This window comes from Loxodonta africana, chromosome 13, assembly GCF_030014295.1.
Source record: "Loxodonta africana isolate mLoxAfr1 chromosome 13, mLoxAfr1.hap2, whole genome shotgun sequence".
Taxonomy (NCBI): domain Eukaryota; kingdom Metazoa; phylum Chordata; class Mammalia; order Proboscidea; family Elephantidae; genus Loxodonta; species Loxodonta africana.
The window spans coordinates 9,427,913-9,446,358 of NC_087354.1; the positions used below are offsets into that span (position 1 = coordinate 9,427,913).

Genomic DNA, 18,446 nt, shown 5'->3' on the forward strand with positions numbered 1-18,446 from the left:
TTTCAGGGCATAATGTATGATCAAGAACCAATGGTACTGAAGGAAGAAGTCCAAGCTGCACTGAAGGCATTGGTGAAGAATAAGCCTCCGGGAATTGACAGGATACCAGCTGATATGTTTCAACAAATGGATGCAACCCTGGAATCTCTAACTTGTCTATGCCAAGAAATTTGGAAGACAGCTACCTGGGCAACTGACTGGAATAAATCCACATAGGTGCCCATTCCAAAAAAAGGTAGTCCAACAAAATGTGGAAATGATTGAACAATATTGTTAATGTCCCATGCAAGTAAAATTTTGCTGAAGATAATTCAAAAATGGTTGCAGCAGTACATCAACAGGGCACTGCCAGAAATTCAAGCTGGATTCAGAAGAGGACGTGGAACAAGGGGTATCATTACCAATGTCAGATGGATCCTGTGTTTTTGACTACACAAAGATGTTTGACTGTGTGGATCATAACAAATTTTGAATACTATTGTAAAGAATGGGAATTCCAGAACGTTTAATTGTGCTCATGAGGAACCTGTACATAGACCAAGAGGAAGTCTTTTGAACAGAACAAGGGCATACTGCATGATTCACAATCAGAAAAGGTATGTGTCAGGGTTGTATCCTTTCATCATACTTACCCAATCTTTATGCTGAGCAAATAATCCTAGAAGCTGGACTATAGGATTTAAGAAAATGCAGCATCAGGATTGTAGGAAGACTCATTAACAACCTGCAATAAGCAGATCACACTACCTTGCTGCTCAGAGTAAATTTGAAGTACTTACTGATGAAGATTAAAGACTATGGCCTTCAGTATGGATTACACCTCAACATAAAGAAAACAAAAATTCTCACAACTGGACCAATAAGCAACATCATAAAAAATGAAGAAAATATTGAAGTTGTTGAGGATTTCATCTTCCTTGGATCCACAGTCAACACCCATGGAAGCAACAGTCAAGAAATCAAATGATACACTGCATTGGGCAAATCTACTGCAAAAGACCTCTTTAAAGTGTTAAAAAGCCAAACATGTCACTTTGAGGACTAAGGTGCACCTGACTCAAGCCATGACATTTTCAATTGCCTCATATGCATGTGAAAGCCCAACAATGAATAAGGAAGACCAAAGAAGAGTCAATGCATTTGAATCATGGTGTTGGTGAAGAATATAGACTATACTGTGAACTACCAACAGAACAAAACAAATATGCCTTGGAAGAAGTACAGCCAGAATGCTCCTTAGAAGTGATGATGGTGAGGCTTCATCTCACGTACTTTGGACATGTTATCAGGAGGAACCAATCCGTAGAGAAGGACATTGTCATAGATTGAATTGTGTCCCCCAAGAATATGTGTCATCTTGGCTAGGCCATGATTCCCAGTATGGTGTGATTGTCCACCATTTTGTCATCTGATGTGATTTTCCTGTGCGTTGTAAATCCTACTTCTATGATGTTACTGAAGCATGATTAGAGGCAGTTATGTTAATGAAGCGGGACTCAGTCTACAAGATTAGGTTGTGTCTTAAATCAATCTCTTTTGAGATATAAAAGAGAGAAGGGAGTAGAGAGACAGGGGGACCGCATACCACCAAAGACATAGAGCCAGACTAATGCATCATTTGGACCCGGCATCCCTGCCCTGAGAAGCTCCTAGACCAGGCAAAGACTGATAACAAGGACCTTCCCGCAGAGCCAACAGAAGAAACCTTCCCCCAGAGCTGACATCCTGAATTCGGACTTCTAGCCTCCTAGACTGTGAGAGAATAAGTTTCTGTTTGTTAAAGCCATCCAGTTGCAGTATTTCTGTTATAGCTGCACTAGATGACTAAGAGGGTCAGCAAAAAAGAGGAAGACCCTCAACAAGACGGATAGACACAGTGGCTGCAACAATGGTCTCAAATATAGCAACAATCCTCTGGGAAGGAGGAAGAGGTTTGAAGGACTGCAACATGGGCTGGTGTGTGGAACAGGGGTTAGGTGCACCTGCCTTGGCCTAGCCAGGCTACACAAGGAACATCCTGGCATATGAGAGAACCTAGAAGGTTTAACCAGGTGTACAAGAAACTCTTCTGAGGAATGTGACCACAGGGACTCGGGACTGGCAGGGAGGGAGCCAGGGCATAGGACAGATGGATGAATGGCATAGGGAGGACCCATGTGCTCCTCCATACATGGCCATGGTGACCCTCAATCGATTTCCACAGCCAGAAGATGTGGCCAGCCCAGGGGTCAAGTGTGGCCTTGGCTGCCTGCTGAAGGGAAGATAAAGGGCCAAGAACAGATCTAGGAGCTGGGCATGAAGCCCCAGAGAGAGCTCAGCTGCCCCACAGCTCTCAGGCAAGCCACTTTCCTGCTCAGAGCCTCAGCTTAGTTACACATGAGGAGAAATAAGAATAATGCCTGCTCATTGATAAGCAAGGAGATTTAACAAGTCAGTTTTTAGGGAATTACCTCACCAGATGTCTGGGTTTCAGTACATGGAGTGATTCTTCTGATTCTCAGACTCAAACTTGAAGGAAGAGCTGGTCGCCATTGTCGTGTTGGCTGGTGATGGGGCCTGGGGCGCAGCCCACCTTGTCTGCACATGTGGCCAGGAGGAGAGCCAGGACTCTGCTAGATGGTCAGTCCTTCACAGGACCTATTTGTCAGGCGCATCAACCCTTAAGCCAACACTGCAGCCACTCGGTTGTGAACAGTACCTGCTGCTGGGTAAACACAGACCTCCCTCTCTCGCATGTTCTGAACATGTGGAAGTTAAAGGAAAGAAGGAATCTGGGTTCCATTTTTCATCAGCTTCACATAACCATTATAAACCTCTGCTCCTCTAAACCACAGGACATTACACAGAAACGGACCATCACTCACCTGGCCAAGCCCAGCATTGGAAGAGGGCCTGAGGCTCAGGAGGGGTGCAGCCTGCTGCCTACAGCAGCCATTTGGTGGTGGGTGCAGGGGGTGCAGGAGCAGGACCACCAATCCAGGGCTGACTGCCATCTCCTACTGGGCGTTTCCAGGCCTCTGTGTGATCTGTCCTTGACTCATGGCTGGGTCATGGCCAGGGGAGGGGTACAGAGAAAAGGTGCAGACGGTGCACCTATGTCTGGGCACCGATGTGCGGGGACCACTGTGATGAGCACTCAGCCTTCCTGTGCTCCACACCTGTCTGTAATCAGTCAGCATGCTGACTCAGCACAGAAGGCTGAGTGCCTATGCTCCACACCTGTACATAATCAGTCAGCACGCTGACTCAGCAAGGAGGACTGAGTACCTGTGCCCCTGCATGTCTTCTCCGCACCCCTCTCCCGGCCATGACCCAGCCGTGAGCCAAGGGCAGATGGCACAGAGGCCTGGAAATGCCCAGTGGGAGATGGCAGGTCCTACTGCCCCTCTGTGGAATGCAGCAGGATGTGGTGGGCAGTGAGAATACAGGTGTGCTGCATCATGACGTCCTGTTCCTTGGAGGGGACCTGGGCAGACAGGGGCAGACAGGGGTGGGTCTCAGGTCGTGTGGAGATTCGCTCCTGGTTCAGTGATGCTTACCATTTACTGAGGATGCACTGTTGCTGGTGCCTTTTATGCACTCACCCCTTACAACTCCCCAGTAAGGATGAGGCAGGGATGTCATTATTCTAATTCTCCAAGTGAGGAAACTGAGGCACAGAGAGGTGAAATGGCATGCCCATGTCACACAGGCAGTAAGTGGTGGAGCCACTGTGACCCAAGGCCCACATCCTTCTCCACCTGGCACTGTCTGTCCTATGGCATGTTCAGTGTGAGATCACAGCTCTCTTCCGGCAGTGGACGAGACCCAAGGTGAGGCCTTGTCCAAGGGCCAAGATGTGCAGGGGCAAGGAGGAGGACCAAGCCAGGACACGGCACCTTGCGCCTCACACAGTCAGAACCGGGGCGCTTGGATGTTTTGATCCATGGATGGGAGGTTGAAAGGCCTAGCCATGCAGTCCGGAGGGGCCTCAGGGCAGCAGGGGACCCTGTCCCCTCTGTGGGGCCTGGGACAGGTCACTGAAAGATATAGCATTATGATTATGAGGGCTGGGGGTGGTGGTGGCCTGAGGTGTAAGATGCGAGTCTTCAAGGGTATCTTCTTGCCACACAAATGTTTACACTTGAGCATGGACTCAGACATCATTGTAAGACAGGCAGATTTGCCCTCTAGTGAACTCCAACTCATGGTGCCCCATGTGTGTCAGAGTAGAACTGTGCTCCGTGGGGTTTTCAATGGCTGATTTTTCAGAAATAGATCACCAGGCCTTTCTTTCCAGCCCTCTCCTTAATCTCGGTCTGCATGTAGGACAGGCACAGGGGAGGAGATGTGAGCACAAATCTTTCCTACAACAGTGGTGAGGGCTTGTCAAGGTCTTGTCCTAGTGACCTCGTGTGATGTAAATATAAAGACAGCTGAGATTAAATGCAGTCATGTGGTGTTTACCAGTAGGGTTAAAACAACTCTACTGTGAAAGTGATGCTAGTGGAATATTAGTGCCTACTAATATGAATAAATTGAGGTGACCCCCCTTGTTAGGACCCCCAGGATGTGGGGGGTCATGGCCAGTGGGTGGGAGGTACCTGTCCACTCCAGGAAGCAGCGGGCTGATGCAGGTCAGGGAGAATCAGCACCCCCTTCATCTCCATTTGAGAGCAGGAGAGTAAAGTGCCCTTTTTCTCTGATTTGTCCCCCAGGTGGAAGTGACAACCCAAGAGGCTCTCCCAGCTGAGGCTCTGGCACATGGAGAGAAGAAAGAAGGTCATTTCCTAATTGGCACCATACACATCAGGTCAAATAATCTTCCTATTTTCTAGCCACACCAAAAGAAAATCACAACCTCCGTCTAGGCAAGTGGAGCCCTGTTGACCCGGTGGTGAAGAGCTCAGCTGCTAACCAAAAGTACCACAGTTTGAATCCACCAGCCACTCCATGGAAACCCTATGGCACAGTTCTACTCCGTCTTGTGAGGCTGCTCAGTGTTGAAATCGACTCGACAGCAATGGGTATGGCATGGGTAGGAAGGAGGCAAGTGCAAGATAATGTAATAGCAATGAGTGTTTGCTCAGTATCCTGCTGTTGCAGAGCCTCCGTGAGGTCCCTCAGCCCATGTCATTTTACATACTTAAAAAAAAAAAAAAAACAAAGAACAGCTGCCATGGAGCCAGTTCCAACTCCACATGCATTGAAGTAGAACTGTGCTCCACAGGGTTTTCAATGGCTAATTTTTCAGAAGTGAATTGACAGGCCTTTCTTCTGAAGTACCTCTGGGAAGACTCAAGTCTCTTAACCTTCTGGTTAGCAGCTGAGCATGTTAACTGTTTGCACCAGCCAGGGACCCCAATCTTGCATAGTAGGGGAACTCATTTCCTCCAGTCCTATAGAAGCACAGATGGGTTCAGAGACCAATCAGGTCACACTAGACAGTGCAGAGCTGGTGCTCAAATTAGCCCAGTGCCCGGCTCCAAAGCACACGCAACCATCTCAGACCTTACCCCACTGGGCAGAGCCCACCCAAAGTGTTACCGCAAAAGAGCGGCTGGAGGGCAGCCATCGTGGTAAAGCGTGGTAAAGTCACAGCAGGATAAAAATGTATATATACCCACCCCACAGTGTCATTTTCACTGTGTGCTGGTTTCTTAGGTAAACTGTGCTCAGTGCCACAGAAGAAGAAACTAGCTCCATTCTTTTGCCAGCACTGCCCTCCAGACATACGACGACCCCCCAGGGAGACCTCATCTTTCCTACAACCTGCAGGTAGTACAGTGTTCAGTCTGGTCAAGCCCATGACCAAAACTCCAGGCTCACATCCAACAGGAAGCCTCTCACTTCCCACCACCCACCCCTGGGGTTGGAAACTGTTGTGGCGATCCGTACCACTACTTTGGATCAGCCCTGCGGACACGTTGGCATGTTGCCTTGTTCTGGGCTTCTCCTCAACTGGAGGAAGGACAAGAGAGTGAGGCAAGGAAAGCCCCACCTGACAGGAGAATCCGCCTCCTGTGTCCCCCCCGCTTCTGGTTGTGGTGGGACCCCAGCGCTGGTTATATCTCATGGGTGCTTCTGTAGGGTCTTTGGCAACCTCCCATCACTGGAGACTCACAACCTCAGTTGCCCTGATGTGAGTGCTGCCTTTATTGACTGGCCACCCTTGAAGTCCCTTCCAGCTCCACAGCCAGTCTTTTTGACTGTGGGGTCCTTGCCCCTTCCAGAAACCTCTTAGGTTACCCCATCCACAGGGTGTTTCACAATTATAAAATATTCCAAGCCAAACTCACTGCCGTTGAATTGATTCTAGCTCATAGCAATCCTACAGGACAGGGTAGAACTGCCCCCATCGGGTTTCCAAGATGTAGATCTTTACAGAAGCAGACTGCTACATCTTTCTCCCTCAGAGCGGCTGGTGGGTTAGAACGTTTTGGTTAGCAGCCAAGCTCTTCAGCTACAGCGCCATCAGGGCTCCTTATATTAAGTGTCTAAAATATAAGATATAAGTTTTTTAATTGTAATAAATATATATGTAACAAACATTTGGCATTTAAATAGTCTTCACATGTACAGTTCAGTGGCATTGTGTTCATCATTGTTTAACATCACCCTTACTCATTCCCAAAGTATAACATCACCCTTAACAGAAGCTCAGTGGCCCTTAAGCATTGAGTCCTCCTTTCCGCCTCCCTTCCTCTTACCCCCGGTGGGACCTCTATGTACCTGTCTCTTCTAGAAATTTCATGTAAGTGGACTCATACAGTATTTGGCCTTTTGAGACTGACTTATTTCACTGACCGTAATGCTTTCAAGGTTCATTCATGTCGTGGCTTGTATCAGGACTTCATTTCTCTTGTATGTACCTACCACATTTTCTTTATCCATTCATCTATCCACTGATGAACATTTAGGCTGTTTCCACTTTTTGGCTATTGTGAATAGTGCTGCAGTGAATGTTGGTGTAAAAGTATCTGTTTGTATTCCTGTTTTCAAAGCTTTTTGGATGTATACATAGGAGTTACATTGCTGGATCATACGGTAATTTTATGTTTAACGTTTTGATGAACTGCCACATTGTTTTCCACAGTTACTGTACCATTTTGCATTTCCACCAGCAATGGATGAGGGTTCCAATTTCTCTACATACTCACCAATGCCTGTTATTTCCCCCATTTTAAATCATAGCCATACGGATATATAAGATATGGGTTCTTTGCATTTTGATCAGAGATTCTGTAAAAGAATCTCTGATCAAAAGGGGCAAAATGCAGAACAGAATTTCAAATTCTCATGGACTCCAGATTTTCTACAGCCATGGAGGGTAGATGAAACCCTGAAACTATTGCCTTGAGATAATCTTTAAACCTTAAACCAAAAGTATCCCCTAAAGTCATCTTGGAAACCATGGTGGCGTAGTGGTTGAGTGCTTCGGCTGCTAACCAAGAGGTCAGCAGTTCAAATCCGCTAGGTGCTCCTTGGAAACTCTATGGGGCAGTTCTACTCTGTCCTATAGGGTTGCTATGAGTCAGAATCAACTCGACGGCAGTGGGTGGAAAGTCATCTTAAAACTGAACAGTAGTTTAGCATAACTTGTAAAAAAAAAAAAAAAAGCCTACCTTCAGCATTATGCTGTTTTAAGAAATATCTATATGGGATCAAACTGACAACAGCAACTCAAAAGATTACATGGGAACCTTAGGGGGCATATGTTACATTTATGTTAATGAGGGAGGAACAACTCAGAAAAGAAGGGTGAGAATGGTTGCACAACTGGAAGAATGTAATCAGGGTCACTAATTGGTGCGTGTAGAGAATGTTGAATTGGTGTATGTTTTGCTGTGTACCTTCTCAACAACAGCAAAATAAATAAATAAATAAAATTTAGGGAAAAAAAAGACCTCAGATAAATGAAAGGCAAACTTACTATTTACAGCTCCAAATGAGAGAAGGCACCATGCAGGGCCACACTGAGGGTTGTACTGGGAACAGGATAACAACACACTGGAATTGTAGGAAACAGTTTATATATGGCAAGCAGGATTTATGTATATGAGTTTGCTGAATTTCACATGATCTCTGTGGGTTGCTAATATGAATAATTTTGTAGTCTCCAGGGCATTTTTTTTTTTTAGGGCATAGGGGCTGTCCCTAGGTGTTCAATACCTAGCCTCAGAGCAATTAGGGTGGGGGCCTAGTAGCCCCCAAGTGTGAGAACCCCATAAGGGGAGTTGCTGGAGTGTGGATATAATCAGGTACCCACAAAGGGGAAATGACCAGCCTCCAGTCAGTGCCTCAAACTGAGTCAAGATTTTTTTTTTAATTTTATTACAAGGGGCCACAAGTAGCCACTGAAAACTTGTCAGTGTCCTACCAGTTGTGTGAACGTGATGCTACCAAGGCAGCTCTCTGCACTGCCTGTACCAGCCTTGCACCTCCTGATGGAGCTCTGAGGCACCACACGTCCAACCTGCCCTTCAAAATGCTGATTTGTCAGCAAAGTATTCCAAAACAATGTGCCCCACATTATGGAAAGAGTTCCAGAAGACCCACTTAAAAATATTCTGAGCATTAGAAATATCATTGGAAGATGCTTCTAACCACTCTTCTAAATGCCTTTGAAGTGGAAAACCCTGATTTGGAGGCAGCAGTCTCTACAGTGGTTTCTCGGGCTGCACTGCAAGGTGGTCACAGGGCTTTATGGCTGCACTGAACTTTCACAATCCAAACTCAATTATTACTTTAATTAGTTACTTTAAAAAATCTCTCCCTATAAGTCTGACTCTATGGGGTAAAAATGAAATCTAACCACATTTGCTGTCTGCTGATAGGCCTTAGAAGCAGTGACACCCCAGTAACATGAGCACACCCAGCACTCAAATCTTGGTTTCTAAATACCACTGTCCAATAAAGGGAACAACTTTTTCCAACCCTCAGCAGCTTTCTGATTCAAGAATCCAGCATATTAGTTGCTCAGTCATTTTTGCTTTTGAATAAAGAGAATAAAAATGTGACAAAGGAAAGCACCTGCTTTTCTCATCAGCCAATGTGCAGGGAAGCATGTCATCACTGAAGTCTTTTTCAGACCTCTTTTGAATTCTTTATTTTATCAAATAGTTGCTAGTATAGAGATTTCCATCATCTATACTGAAGTCAGAAACCCTGGTGGCGTAGTGGTTAAGTGCTACAACTGCTAACCAAGAGGTCAGCAGTTCGAATCCGCCAGGTGTTCCTTGGAAACTCTATGGGGCAGTTCTACTTTGTCTCACAGGGTCGCTATGAGTTGCAATCAACTCAACGGTACTGGGTTTGGTATGAATCGGAATCGACTGGATGGCAGTGGGTTTGGTTTTGGTTTTATACTGAAGTCAGCAAACTTTCTCTAAAGTGTCAGATAGAAAATATTTTTGGTCCCTGTGGACCTTGCAGTCTCTATTGCAACTACTCAGTTCAGCCCTGCACAGAAGCAGCCACAGGCAATCCATCGATAAATAGGTGTGGCTGTGTTCCAATAAAACTTAATTTACAAGGAAGCGATGGGCCAGATTTGGTTCACGGGCCATAGTTTATTGACCCCTTAACTTTACAGACACAAGGATGCATTTGTATTTTATCAACCAAGACTGAGGCTCCACCAGGGGCTCGAGCACTGGTTCGCCAGTGTGAGGCACTCACAGACAAGTGTGGTGGTCATTTTCCCCAGAAATCCGGGGGTAGGGAAGTACAATCAGCTTGTGGTCAAGCTGCTAGGCATCTGTTACATCCCTCTGACTGATATTATTCTCCCTAGGAAATATGACTGCATTATGATTTTGTTTAATCACTGCTGTAAATATGACAACTCTTAGAGAAGATGGCAGAGAGTCTAGTGGTCATCTTCAACAAGTCTGGTATTAAATCAACTCTAAAGCCAGTTAACCTGGAATCTTTCCTAAGTGCTAAGTGAGGAGTGAGGGCTGAGGGGACAGGATGGGATGACTCACTGATGATATGTAATTGGGATGTAGCAGGTAACACAGTTTTGCCAAAGAATGCCAGGGATTGTGTCATTATGGATGTGTTACAGTATGTATTGTGACTCCGAGGTAACTTGGAAGAGGATTAGAAATCTAGTGATTCCAGATGAAACTGTCTAGGTATACTCAGGTGCTGGGTTTTTTAAAAATCTATTTTTTTCCAGTGTGATTAATAATGGAATTAGTAAAATGTAAAGTCAAAGTACTGGAGTTGCTCATGACCTCTGGTCCTATATGCCATGTATGCAGGAATAATATTTTTGTTTGACATTTGTTATTTAACATCTTGCATTAAAAATAAGATAGCTGTCCCAAATCAGTGCAGAAATATAATAGCAGGGAGAAGTGGTTCCTTCCCTCCACTGGGTCTGCACATGCCATCACTCACATTTCCATCTCCATCACATGATGTCTTGATCTTCTAGGGTTACCTTAACAGAAACACCACAAATGGGTGGCTTAAATAACATAAATTTATTTTTTCCACAGTCCTGGTGGCTTGAAGTCCAAATCAGGGTCTTAGCCATGCTGATTCCTTTTGTGAGCCTCTCTCCTAGGTTATGGCTTCTGCCATCAATCCCTGGCATTCCTTGGCATTCGCCTTCCTCCTGCAAGTGTCTTTGTGTCTATTCTGTTCCTTTTATAACTCAGAAGTGATTAGGTTTAGGACCCACTCTGCTCTGGTATGCCCTCATTAACATAACAAAAAACTATTTCCAGACAGGGTCATATTTACAGGTACGGGGGTTAGAATTTAACACATATTTCAGGGGGACATGATTCAGTCTATAACACACAGTAAGAGGCCTTTTCCCTTCCTGCCTGCAGATGGATGGTTTCTAGCCTGCTTCCAAACCCCACCTCGGCTGAGTGCTGGGCAGCACTTCTACATGATCATATGACTCTTGATATGGACGCAGTCCTGTCAGACTTTGTTCGGTCCACAGGGGCAGAACCTGGTCTGGCCAGAGATCTGCTGGAAGGTAAGTCCACCTCCTTGCCCCTCACCTCACCCCTTGGGCATAAATACCTCTGCCTGGTGACGATAGAGGGAGATTTCTGTTACCTGACAATGATGGTTAACATTTTTGGTACCTGGACTCTAAAAAGTAAAAGAAATTATTACTGTTATTCTTGACTTTCTTTTGGACATGGAATAGATCACCCTAACTCTCTACAATAAAAGCACAGAAGGTATTAGCTAGGCTTTACCTTGTGTTAAATCTTATAGGTGTTGAGTCCAAATTTATTAGTAAATATTTTTTTAAGAAAATGTACTTACTAGAGCAGAAATTATAGAACATTCAAGAAAATAAAAACTTTTATTGGAGACTGCTTTTTATCTCTGTTTTAGCTGAGATAAAAATACTTTAGGCAAAACAACCACTTAATAGCCAATAAAGTAATTGGGAATGATTCACAGGCAAGAAGGCAAAATTCTTCTTCAAAATTTTCAGAGTAAATATCATTTGCTGCATGAAAAATCTGTATTGTGATGTTTTTAGATATTTATTCAGCTATACTCGTAATACACTAAAAATGCAAGTTTAGTTTCTGTCTTGTAAATGAATTTATTCTGTGTATTTTTTTACTTTTTTTGTGTGTGAGGAGATATAAGGGGGAGAGCCAGTTACAACTTCTCCAGACAGTCAAATATGTCAGAGGAGAGAATTTTCAAATTTTTACTCTGCATCAAATGTATAAACAGCTATTTGTAAAATTAGGAAACACTCAGTCAAGTATTGTAAGTCGCAATGATTTTTTAATTCATGTAGGGAAAAATAGGGATTATTGTACGTTTGTATAAATGGAGGTGACTATTTGATTCTGTTGAAAATTAAGAACCACCTATTGGAGGATTCTGAGAAAATGGCAGTGGCAATACCATAGTTTGTAACTATCCCTGAACCTCCCAGAATTTCAAATACATCCAGGGTTTTGAATACAATATGTTTAGAGAACTTTTGTAATGTGTGTGAATCAAAGTGTGATTCTCACTTCCCGCTGTTCACATAATGTCTCCCTGCCCCTTGCCACTGATCTCATTCAGTTAAGTGAGCAGTAGTGTGGAGTAGCAGATTTGAAATGAGATTGGCAGTCAGACCTGGGTTCAAGTCCAGACTCACCCACTTACCATCCATCAGATGTAGGGCAAATTAGTTTACCCCTTGAACTTCAGTTCTTTTTCTATAAATTGAGCGTAACCTACCCTACAGGATGATTAGGAATGTTAGAAGCAGTGTATGTAAAATTCTACTGAAGTGACCAGCGTGTCCACAGTTGCTCAAAAAGTAGTAGAAGATGATGTTTGTTGCTGTTGTGACTGTACTGATGTTGCTTTTAGTATCTATATATAGCCTTCAATAGGAAGCAGGAGTCAACATCTCTTCTATTTTTTTTTTCTTTAATTTTATTTTAGCATAGAGTAAAATTGAACTTTTGTGTGCAGTTCTGTGAATTTTAACACATGTACAGATTTGTATTATTACTACCACTGTCAGGATACAGAATAGACTGATCACCCCCAGAATATTCCCTTCTGTTTTCTATTATACCATGGCCTCCCCCATCCTATCCCCTGGCAACTCTTACTCTCTTTTCTATCATTTTAGTTTTATCCCTTTTCAACTATGTTGTATAATTGGAGTGATACAGAACCTAATCTTTCAAAATGGGCTTCTTTCATTGAGCATAATTGTTTTAAAACCCATCTAAGTTGTGTGTGTCACTAGTTTGTTCTTTTTTATTGCCGAGTAGTGTTCTAGTCTATGAATGTACCACAATTTTTTTTTTTTATCTGTTCATTCGTTGAAGGGCATTTCAGATTTTTCCAGCTTTGGCATATTATAAACAGAGATGATATAAGCATTTTTGTATGCAGAAATAAAATGTAAAAACAATTTTATTTCTCTAGTGTAAACACATAGGGGTGGGACTGCTGGGTCATATGGTAAGTTATGTCTAACTTCATAAGAACTGCCGAACTGTCTTCCAGAGTACTGTACGATTTTACATTCCCCCCCACCCCCCACCCCCCCCGCCGCAGTGTATGAGCGTGCCAGTTTCTTTGCATCCTCACGAACATTCAGTATTTCTTTTTTTTTTTTCTTTCTCTTTTAGCCCTTCCGATAGGTGTCTAATGGCATTTCGTCGTGATTTTAAATTTCATTTTACTTCATGACTAATGATGTTGAAAAAACGTTCATGTTATTATCTGGCATCTGTATTTTCTCTTTGGTGAAATGTCTGTTCAAGTTTTATCCTATTTTTAAATTGAATAGTTTATTTTCTTATAGTAGAGTTTTGGGAGTTCTCTATTTTTCTCAATATAAATCCTTTGTCAGATATGTGATTTGCAAACATTTTCTCCCACTCTGTTCTTGAGTTTTTATTTGCTTAACATTTTGTCTTGCAGAGAAAAAGTGTTTATTGTTTTTGTTTTGTTTAATTTTGATGACATCCAAATTTTGTTCTTTTATGGATCATGCTTTTGGTGACATGTCAAAGAGCTCTTTGATGACCCCAGATCATGAAGATTTTCTCCTGTGTGTTCTTCTCTGACCCATTTTGAACTGATTTTTGTATAAAGTGTGAGATTCAGGTCAAGATCCATTTTTATACATAAATTTTTATGGATGTCTGATTGTTCCAACAGGATTTGTTGAAAAGGCTATTCTTCTTCCATTGAATTGCCTCTGCACCTTTATCAAAAACCAATGGAGTGTATTTGTAGAAATTTTTTTCTTGACTCTGTTGTGTTTCATTGCTAAATATGTCTATTCCTTTGCCAATCCTGCATCATCCTGATTATGGTAGCTTTGTATTAAGTCTTTCCAGAAGTGTTTCCACTATTCTATTTCCTTTGCCTTTCCATGTAAACTTTAGTCAGTTTATCTCTATCTACAGAATATCCTGCTGGAATTTTGATTAGGGTTATGTTAAAACTATAAATCAATCCTATGTCTTCCAATCCATGAAATCAGTATGAGTTTCCATTTATTTGGGACTGTTTAAGCTCTTTTATCAACATTTTGTAGTTTTTAGCTAGATTCTGTACGTTTCTATTAGATTTATATTTAAAAGTTTTTAGATTTTTGTGATTTTTTAATTTCAGTTTCTAATCATTAATAGTATATAGAAATATGATTGATTTTTTGTGTATTGGACTTATATCCTGCAATCTTGCTAAACTCAATTATTTTTTTAAAGTGTGTGTGTATGTGTGTGTGCATTCCTTGGGATCTTCTACATAGATTCATGTTGTTTCTTAATAAGGATATTTTTATTTCCTAATTTCCAATCTATATGCCTTTTATTTCTTCTTCTTGTCTTATTGCACTGGCTAGGACTTCTAGTAAAAGGTTGAATAGTAGTTTTGAAAGATAACATCCTTGCCACGTTCTTGATCTTTGGGAGAAAGCATTAAGCCTTTCATCATTAACTATGATGTTAGCTATAGATTTTTGTAGATGTCCTTTATCAGGTGGAGGAAATTCTCTTCTTTATCTAATTTGTTGAGAGTTTTATCATTTCTAGATGTTGAATTTTGTCAAATGCATTTTCTGCATCAATTGCTATGATCATGTAGTTTTTCTTCTTTAAACTCTTAAGTAAACCAGATTTTCAGTCATTATTTCTTTATATATTCTTTTGCTCTGTGCTTTTCTCCTCTCTTTCTGGAACTCAGATGATATGAATATTAGGCTTTTTGTTACTTCCTACAAATCCCTGAGGTCCTGTTCATTTTTTTCTCCAATCTTTTGCTCAAATTAGATAATTTCTATCAATCTATACTCAAATCTTCTGACTCTTTCCTCTATCCATCTCCATTCTGTTGACTGAGGCCATGCAGTAAAATTTTATTTCATTTGTTGAATTTTTCATTTCTAACATTTTCATTTGTTTTTTCTTTATATCTTCTGTTTCTTTGCTGAGACTTCATCTTTCCATATATTTCAAGAGTGTTCTCTTTTATTTGTTAGCTAATATTTATAATAACTGCTTTAAAGTGCTTGTCAGATAATTTAAATACTTGTTTCATCCCAGCATTGCTATTGAGATTTTCCTTTTTTTTTTTTTGTATGTTAAGTAATTTTGGACTGTACCCTAGACTTTAGAATGTTATATCTTGAGACTCTGGTTTGTGCTTAAATCTTAAGGCAAGTATTGTCATTTTTGCTCTAGAAGGCAATTACCCCAATTAGGTTCAGGCCACAAATTCCAGGTTCTACAAAATTTCTGTGGATTCTAAAGCCTTTGAAAAGTGCTATTTGGATCAGTCTCTCATGTATACCACCTGGTGGCCAGCCTGGGATTTGGGTGTTAGCCTATCCCATATTTCATTACTCAAAGTCTATGTAGTATGTTTAGGGTCAGACCCACACAGGTGCAGCTCAGGAGTAATCCAAAAGTTCATAAACAACTTTAAGGGGTTACTTTCCCAAACTCCTCCTCATCATAATATCCTCAATACTTCTTGGATCCCTGAGGCTGTACCACTCCAGTTCTCCAGCCAGCTAGCTGGGGTGTTTTTTACCCAACTCTGCTGCATGCTTTCTTGACTGAGCCCTTGTTGGAGCTAAGTAATCAGAAGCCAGAGAGAAAGAAAGCTATGGGGAGTCACTCCATTCTCTTGGGATCACAGCGCCTCTGACTGGAGAGGAATGTTGCCCTGCCTCAGAGTTTTAGTCTCCTGCCAACCTCCATTGCCACTGCTGCCTCCGCTACCACAGAATAACTGGTGTCTGGGGTACACAAGAATTAAAACACTATTTTTAAAGAAAAAATAATAATAAATGAGGGTTTCCACACTTTCTATGAGCATCTGGCTTCTTGAGCCAGAGCTAGAGGACTTCTCCTGGAACAAATGCTCACTTCTGAGTGTTGGGCTGCATCGAGTTCACATGGGGTGGGTGCTAAACCCACTACCAGTTCTGGTACTTTGTATCGTGGTCTTGTTCCCCAATCTTCCTGCTCTCATTTACTTTTCCTAGTCCTTAGATATCTGTTCTGTGCATTCTCTCCAGTTGCCACAGCTGAATTTGATAGGACAGGCTAGAGTGTGCTTCTTCCATCTTACCCAGGATGGGACCAGTCCTCTCTTTTCAGCAGGGAAAAGACCATGGCTATATATGTGTGATAGACCCTTGAGCCATCAATGTTGTTTAAGTAAAAAATCTTCTAAACTCCAGTGTTTCAAAGACAGAAATGTTTTCGTTGTGAGACCTCAGATCTTTCTGAGGCCTGTGCTGGGAGGTTATAAATAGGGTGGGAATTTAGAGAGGGGGCTTCTTAAGGGCTAAAAACACAATGATGGTGCCATTGTGGGAAGCTGAGTGAAAGGTGCATGGGTGCCCTCTCTACTATTTGTGTGAACTTTTGTGAGTCTGTAATTATCTCAAAATAAAAATTTAAAACACATTCACACAGTTATGGGAGTCATTGTACAATAGAGGGAGCCAATGAGAAAAAAGAGTAGCGTAGGGTAATAACTGCCACTTGCCACTGAGTCGACTGTGACTCATGGTGACCCCATGTGTGACAGAGTAGAACTGTGCTCCATAGGGTTTTCAAGGCTGTGACCTTTCAGAAGCTGATTGCCAAGCCTTCCTTCCGAGCTGCTTCTGGACATACAAAGGAGAGGGAGAACAAGAGGCAAAGACAGGGAGCTTAAGGGCATGTCCTTCATGCCCTCCTTTTTCCTTCATGGCTGCCCTTTGCATGTTTGCAAAGTGGTCCAGCTATAATGAAGGTTCAGGCCCGGTGGTTCCATTTCCCACAAACCTCTGATGTCCCCATCACCTGTAAAATAAAGTCTAAACTCCTTCCCACAGCGCACAGGTTCCTTCAGCCTCTAGCTTCATCCTGTCCCATTCACTTGTCTCCCACTGCGTGTCTTCAACCATTCCTTTCCCCAGATGCACCATGATGCTCTGTGCCTTTGCCTAAGCTCATTTCAGCACTGGCCAACCCCCCATGTACGCTCCTCCTCCAAAGTGGACTATGAGCTCCACGACAGCAGGAACCACAGCAGGTTTTGCTCACTGTAACCCAACAGCAAGCACAGTCACTCGATAGAGCATGAAGGCTCCCTCTGTGCCAGGCATTGAACTAGGTGGTGGGAGTAAAGCAATGGGTAAACCAGACAAAAATCCGTGCTCACATGTGACAGGCAATAAAAACATAAAGAAATAAATTCTCTCATATTTTAGAAATTGCAGTCAGTGATATGGAGAAAACTAAATCAATTGGGTGAGGTAAGGGTATGGGTGTGGGTTCAATTTAAATTAGGATCTTCAGGGAAGGCCTCACTAACAAAATGGGATCTTAGCAAAGATTTGAGGCAGTGAGGGAGTGAGCTGTGTGGATATCTGGGGGAAGAAGTTTCTAGAAAGTATTAGAATTAGTCATTCCTTGCCATCGCCTCAGAACTTTGTGAACATCTGTTTTAACAGAGGAGCCCTGGTGGCGCAGTGGTCAAGAGCTTGGCTGCTAACCAAAAGGTCAGTAGTTTGAATCCACCAGCTGCTCCTTGGAAACCCCTGTGTGCAGCTCTACTCTGTCCGATAGGGTCTCTATGAGTCGTAATTGACTTGACAGCAACGGGTTTGGTTTTGGTATAGTAACATACATTTGGTTGTACCTTATTTTATAATTAATCACTTACTCATTTCCCTCATTAAATTACAAGATCTTAAAAACAAAGATGATAGTTTCAACAGTAGTCATTAGCATTTACTGTACATCATTATGCGTCAGACATTAGGCTCTTTAAATGTGATATTTAATCCTCCCAGTGAATTAACAAAGAAAGGGCTAGGTTTACCATTTTATACATAAGAGAACTGAGGTCAAGAAAATTCCCTGAAGTCACACAAACAGAACATAGCAGAACCACCTTATGAATCCGTTTGTGCCACTAAATTCCAGGTTCTTTCCAGAAAGCAACAACTTCTAGCACTTTCCTTTCTTCCCACTCCGCTTTGTAAGCAATTTGCTTTGTAAGCAACATGTACTCAAAATAGGTTTAATGGATCAGTGAAGGGCCAGTTTAGTAACTCATCTTATGTGTATGGCCAATTAACTTTTATTTTCAAATAAAATAATACTTCAGTGTTGTTGTTAGTTGACATTGTGTTGATTTCAACTCATGGTGACCCCATGTGTGCAGAGTAGAACTGTGTTCCATAGGGTTTTCAAGACTGTGACCTTTCAAAGTAGATCACTAGGCCTGTCTTCCGAAGCACATTTGGGTGGGTTTGAACCACCAACCTTTCTGCTAGTACTCGAGAACTTAGCTGTTTGCTCACCCAGGGACTCTCCGTCAATAGACCACAAAAACTGTATATAGAACTAATAGCTAACATTCACATGCCACTGTTCTGGCCACTTCATAAAAACTAAAAAACATAAAAAAAACTTCATAGGTATTAAAAATTAGTAAGG

General features: G+C 42.4%; 1 protein-coding gene across 2 annotated transcripts in view; it reads left to right on the forward strand.

Annotated features, from left to right (window-relative positions):
- The first annotated feature begins 10,667 nt into the window (after positions 1-10,667).
- OTUD7A (OTU deubiquitinase 7A) overlaps positions 10,668-18,446 on the forward strand; it is a 174,867-nt gene continuing 167,088 nt past the window's right edge. For both annotated transcript variants that reach the window (XM_064296217.1, XM_064296218.1), the window contains exon 1: positions 10,668-10,984. In XM_064296217.1, coding sequence (XP_064152287.1) covers positions 10,834-10,984 — 151 coding nt within the window. In that variant the 5' untranslated portion in view covers positions 10,668-10,833. The remainder of the gene's footprint in view (positions 10,985-18,446) is intronic.